The following is a 6,548-nucleotide window of genomic DNA, read 5'->3' as shown; positions in this document are numbered from 1 at the left end:
ACTGATTCTCGCACACGCGTCTGTAGCTCGTAGCTTGCGAACTGAGAACTCGTTGATAACACACTAGCTCGTAGGCTTGCTCGGAACTATCTTCAGCGATGGCCACATTATGTCATCTCATGGCCTATGTAATACTTCTTTTACATTACACTGAAGTATGAATTAATTATTTCAATCAGTGTTCAACAACATCCACCACTTTTTACAAATATTCACACTTAACACTAAAAAAATTTAATACTGTCGTTTGCCTTTTCATGGCATTTTCCTTTTTATGGATATCCGTACGAAGCCTATGTAATATTAGCTTGTCACTTAATAAACTGTTCTCTTCACTCTCAAGATAGTCTAGTAAGGATTCCAAATGAGTAAGAGCAGCACCATGATTTTGTCACTGCTTAACATTTTGAAGCCCGGCTCACACGAGTCACAGTCAAACCACTCTCTTATATTTTCCTCATTGACTTCTTCACTACCATGAACTTGGTTAGCCAATTTTGTCAATTCTATGGCTATCTCATTTTCACTGAATCCAGTGAATCCATGGATTTCATCATCTTCATTAGTGATGAAAGGCATCAGTTTCTTCTGTTAATTTTTCAATACAGATGGCTTTACTGTATCCCATTCTGTTGAAATCTTAACATTGAAAAAGACTTCCAGAAACACGTCAGATCATTGCCTTCATCGATGTACTTTTGTAGCAAATTTGATCTGTAGATTCTCTTCATACTTGAGATAACTCCTTGATCCATTGATTGGATACGTGCGGTAACATTAGGAGGAAAATATTTCACAAAAATATTTCCATCATCTGACCTCAGGAGACTTTCATTAGGATGTGAGGGCGCATTGTCAATGAGGAGCACAGCTTTCTCATCATATGCTGATTTTTTCATGGTTTTTCTCTTCTTCATTCCGCTTGGATCAGAAGATGAAGCAAAGGAAATGAATTGATTCTTTTGTTTTTTTTAAATCACGAACACTTTGTTCTCCAATACTGGGTTGCATTGCTAACTGTTTAGCTACACCTCTTTTTCTCATCTGATTGATAATTCAAGTTTATGTTGAATACTTAACACAGCACGCTTCCTTTTACACCCCAACATTTTGCTAACGCACTTGAAGATCGATACAAAGAGACTAACTGGGGCCGTGTATCTGTCCTTGAAACTTTCCACAAATCCTTGCATTCTTTCACCCCTACCCTAGAACATTGTGTTAGCATAACGGGACCAAAAAATGCAGAACTCGGTTCACACTAGTATGAAAATAGTGTTACAACTCACCATGTGAAACAAAAGTGAATGAATATTAAACAACATAATAAGCCTCAAAAAAGCCCCGGTTAAGCTGCAAACCAGTTTATCCGCCACTGGATAAAAGAGAGTTGAGTGTAGTATTACTGCACAGCTAAATCAATTTCTAAATTTCAATAGGATTTATGCAAGTTCACTTACTCCTCTGGTTGACTCATGCCTGTATCGCTTTGGTTTCTTAATTCCATTTCGATGTGCTTTCCTGTCTGTAACAGAACATTAATTGGGTTAAAATCACTTCTGCATCCCCATTTTCTCCTTTATGTTAAAAATTACTACTAATTCTCATAACAGTATTAACACTGTATACTTTTGTCCTATGAATTATTGAGCTACATACATTACCCAATGATTAGATTCTACAGTATATAATGGAACCAATAGTTTAAGCAAACTGCATACCAGTTACACACTATCATATATATATATTTTCTCCCATTTATTAAAACCAGGCTCCCAAAAACTGTATTTTTAATTTGGCATTAGTAGTCATACACACATGCAACTGTATTTTCATCACTGCTGTTTGTAGACTGCAACAGTCATAAGCCAGTATCACAAAGGTTTATAAAATCTCAAATACACAAGTCATTACAAGTTTCTGTTATGAATAAACATAGGTTATAATGTATATCAACATCAAATAAGAATAAAGGAGGTACATTCTCACACTTCCATGTACATAATTATTCCAATCTGATAAAAGAAAAGCTCTCCCTTGTTTACAGCGCAATTTGAGATAGTTATGTATCTTAATGATTTTCACTGACTGTTTGAAATTGTGTGTAATTAATTACCAAACAACTATTATCAATAAAATTTCACAATTAATTCAAAAGAAAGACTGAAAATATCTTTCCATTTTCATACAGCTACATACTTAACATTGTTCAGTTTCTGACATAATCAAGAAGACAATGGAAAAGTAGAGTCAGAAAGTTGGAAAATTAACTTATTCTAAAAAAAAAAATACAGTACACTGCACATACAGGGGGTGGAAAGAATGGAAACACTATAGATACTGTACATATTTATTTATGAATGGTGCAGAATCAACTTTCACTTTCATAGCTGCAATCCTTCTTGGAATGGATTCTTGCAAGTCTTGAACAGTCCCAAGTGGAATTTTATACCATTTTTCTCAAAGAACACAAAGTTGCTTTAGAGATGTTGGAGGTGGCAATCTGTTCCTCACTCTGGTCTCCAAATCTGATGAGTGGTTCAACAGTGTTCAAATCTGGTGATTCTGCTAGCCAGGGAAGAAGCTGAAGTTCACCTTCATGCTCTTCAAACCATGACTGAATAGTTCAGCTGTGTGCACAGGGGCACTGTCATCCTGAAAAACTGCATCACTGTTCAGAAAGAACATCTGAATCGTGGGATGTACCTGATTACCCAACCTCTCCATGTATTAAATTGCAGTAATTCAGCCATGAAGGGAGAGAACGGGACTAAGAGAATCTTGTACCATGATACTGCCACCCCACACCATCACAGAACCTCCCCAATACTCCACTATGGGAACCAGGCATTCTGGATTGTAAGGCTTTCTCGGGTATTCTCCATCTCCTGATGTAGGGAAAAGCATGAAGGGCAACTCATCTGACCATATCACAAGTGCATTTCTAGTTGTCTGAGGTCCAGGTTTTATGGTCGTTAACACCATCATTTATGCATCTGAGCAGTACTTTCAGTAATCAGAAGTTTTGCAGTCACAGCTGTACTGTGGATGTTGGATTTGTGAAGCTTACATCAGAAAGTTTTTGTGGAAACAGTCTTCAAGATGAATACATATTCAGTTCTGCAACAGTTGTGTGTTTTTTCAAAAACTGCCGCTGTCGATACACATAATAATGTGGCAGTTTCTGTCACAGATGCTCCAGCTAAACATGCATCAACAATCTGCCCTCTTTCACTATCGGACAAGTCTCCCATTTTCTGATTCTTTCACACAAACTGGCACCCAACGCAATCACTAATGAACTGACAAGTGTAAATAAATGGAAGAACATTCAGTGCTCAAAACATAAGTTCCTTTAGTGCAGCAACACAAATTCTATTCCTCAATTTCTTAGTGTTTCCATTACTTTGTCCACAGCCTGTATATTCACTGCACAAGTCTTTTGAGAGTTCTGCATTTTCCTCCAAAAATTGTCATTGGATGAAAATTTATATCAATTCATGCAAGGAAGCAGGCCTAACAGAATAGTCCACTCTGTATGGTTCCTTAAGCACTAGTACTTCTCCATAAAAGTACTAAAGACTGTATTAGATATGTGACACACTGACAATATTTGTATGGAAATCCAATATAGGATAATTTGTGTACTTAAAATTGATCTGAACAAGTGGTATCACTAAACGATTACACACAAAAAGAATTATGGGTGAACCACCATTCCATTCTACAGATTATCATAATGTATGGTGCTCAAATATCATCTTCACACGTGGCTCATAATCTATGGAGAGAATGACACAAGAATGACATGTCTTATATCATGTATAATGATCCATGGACACAAAATAAATGAAATGAAATGAATACATTAACAAAAACTTTACATACTGGTATACTCACTTTGATTGTGATTGGTATGATTCTTGGACTTCGCCATTTCTATGCGCCTAGAAATAAATGAAGAAAGATAATGGTATCTTTACATAATTAAGGATCTAAATCCTGAACGAAATAAACAATATGCCCAAAACTCCAGATCTCAATCTCGGTAATACATTTCGGTAACAAACTATCTCTGTGCACCCTAATCCTCATCCGCTAAAGAACTTCGAAATTTTTTTTTAATTTTGTTTCATTCTGGTCCGTCACACTAACACTATCACAAATGATAAAACTGACGGAATTGTTTTATCATTTGTAATTTTTTTAAATTCAGAACTTTCGTTACCGTGTTCAGAGCGGCCACCAATCCCCATCCTACGCCAGATGAATCAAGCTCAAACAACCCCATCCTACCTTGTAACGAATTAACAACGTGAAAACTGAGTCCCATAAAGTGTTACCTCTTAATATCAAATACAAACACTATATATTTTACGAAATAATAAAGATACGTGCAATGCCTTAACTTTACCAATTACTGCACAACGAAATCCAGCCCTACTAGCTCCACCTGCTCCAGCTAGCCTAACGAACTAACACCGACAACGACCGTACTGGTTACGCTGGTTACCACGGATCACCATGAATCAATGCAGGTTACCGTTCAAACCTGTATCAATTTAGATTCTTTAAGGGTTCCGATCTCCGACGATAGTCCATAACACTCAGAATTACTGGGCTCTCAAATGTTCAATTTATTTACGTTCCGTACAGTCTTGTTTTATCATACACAAATAAGTACGAAACTCATAGCTCTTAAATTAATTATAGATATGTTGCTGTGGCCTATTCCTCATTAAATAAAAAAAAAATTACACTAAATGATGACAGAATTAGTGAGTTTTGGGGCTTTTTCCATCGTCCGATATTCTAATCTAGAAAATAGAAAACTACGTTTCGAAAACCGGATCTGCTTCCATCCTCAGGCGAGAGTTCAGAGACCTAATCTGTTGAGTTCCTTAGAAAGAACTAACCTCAGTCACTGGACAGAGTGCAAAAATCCAGTAATTCTAAGTGTTATGGACCATCGTCGGAGGTCGGAACTCATAATTTTTTTTAAATTGATACAGGTTTGAACGGTAACCATTGATTCATGGCGATCCGTGGTAACATGTACGGTCGTCACGGACGTTGACTGTGATATACGAACACAACTGTTTGGACCAGTTTGGACCATTTGGACCGGTTTGGACTTGGACAGAGGGATAGAGTGGGATAGAGTATGGCGGCGGATGAGAGAAATTTTCGTGCTTCTTATTACGAAAAAGTTGGCTGCAGAAGCGTTGAGGAGAAGAAATCACTGGAAATTCTTCTCAAAGATAATAAGACTCTAGATAAAGTGAAATTACAACAATTCTGTTTGAGATTTACGGTACCTGGAATATATAGAAACTTAGTGTGGAAGGTCCTTTTTGATGTTCTGCCAATTCATGTGGATAGTCATAAATTTGTTATGGAGCAGAGAGAACAAGAATACAGTGATCTGGTGCATTCGCTACATTTCATGAGAATGGCTAATGATCAAACACCTAAGCCACACTTATTCCTTTTAATGTGGTTGCTGGAAACTGGGAAACTAAAGTACAGTTGGAACACCCAGATAAATAACACTTTATACCAGAGTCTTCGTTCCATTTCACAGTCCCTTTTAAATGTATTTGACAACAGTGTTGATATATATTGGATCTCAAAGGGATTTTTCCAGTTTGTTGATAAGTTCTACAATGATGTGCCTAAATTAACAGAATACACCTGGAACCTACTAGAGAAGGAGGATCAAATACTTTTTAATCATCTTCTTGATATTGGAGCCTGGAACGTAATCCCATTGCAGAGCTGGCTGTGTTCGTGCTTTGCAGGAGTGATAAGTGAATCTTCACTTGGGAAGGTATGGGATAAATTGGCAGGTGGCTCATGTAAAATTTTGGTGTTTGTTGCTGTTGTTATTTTGAGAACTTTAAGGCGAAATTTACTGTCGTGTAAAATGTCAGATAATGTTCTGAACTGCTTGAACAATATACCAGAAGAAACAGCAGAAATTATTGTGAATAAGGCTATAGAAATGTGGCAACAGTATGGAAGTTTGTTAACTCCAGGAGCAGGCCCAGACAATTTGAAGGCACATTTACCAGTTAGTCGCAATAAACCTGCACAGGGAACTGCGTAAAGCAGAGGTTTTTTTATACACTATCCGAAGTTTTTTTTCTCTTTCATAATGCAGGGAATGTGTGTTTTTTTTTTTTTAGAATATGTTTCTTGTGCCATCAGATTTGGTGGCAGCAACATGTTTCTCCTGGAAAGTTATTTTGCAATTTGAATTAATATTATCAGTGGTATAGAAGAAGATATGCTTCTTGTACATACTTGTATGATACTGCATAAATTTCTATACATGGCTGAATAAGTACTTGTCTGACAAGAATGCATTGTGTTCTTTTCATTTATAGGAGGAAACAAGATTATTTGGCCAAAGTGGTAATGCTTATCACTGGTATTTGGGAGATGCCAAAGCCAAATCTTAGCCTGGATACAATATTATATTTAAGCATCCTGTTACACTCACACAATATATATGAGACAAACTCCGTCTTAAGTGCAACAATTTA

The 6,548-nt window shown here is 36.7% G+C and overlaps 1 protein-coding gene across 1 annotated transcript; it reads left to right on the top strand.

The window, feature by feature from the left end:
- Positions 1-4,415: 4,415 nt before the first annotated feature.
- Positions 4,416-6,541, top strand: LOC111872037 (TBC1 domain family member 7). Its single transcript, XM_023865529.2, has one exon. The coding sequence runs from the start codon at positions 5,165-5,167 to the stop codon at positions 6,107-6,109; it is 945 nt and encodes a 314-aa protein (XP_023721297.1). The 5' UTR covers positions 4,416-5,164; the 3' UTR covers positions 6,110-6,541.
- The last annotated feature ends 7 nt before the right edge of the window (positions 6,542-6,548 follow it).

The sequence above is a fragment of the Cryptotermes secundus genome, unplaced genomic scaffold (genome assembly GCF_002891405.2).
Source record: "Cryptotermes secundus unplaced genomic scaffold, Csec_1.0 scaffold87, whole genome shotgun sequence".
Taxonomy (NCBI): Eukaryota; Metazoa; Arthropoda; class Insecta; order Blattodea; family Kalotermitidae; genus Cryptotermes; species Cryptotermes secundus.
The sequence above is the reverse complement of the archived record's forward strand: the minus strand, read 5'-3'. Positions and strand labels throughout refer to the sequence as shown.

Bases quoted from the DNA above. Each gene is read 5' to 3' on its own strand.
- LOC111872037 (XM_023865529.2), top strand. From the start codon at position 5,165: ATGGCGGCGGATGAGAGAAATTTTCGTGCTTCTTATTACGAAAAAGTT.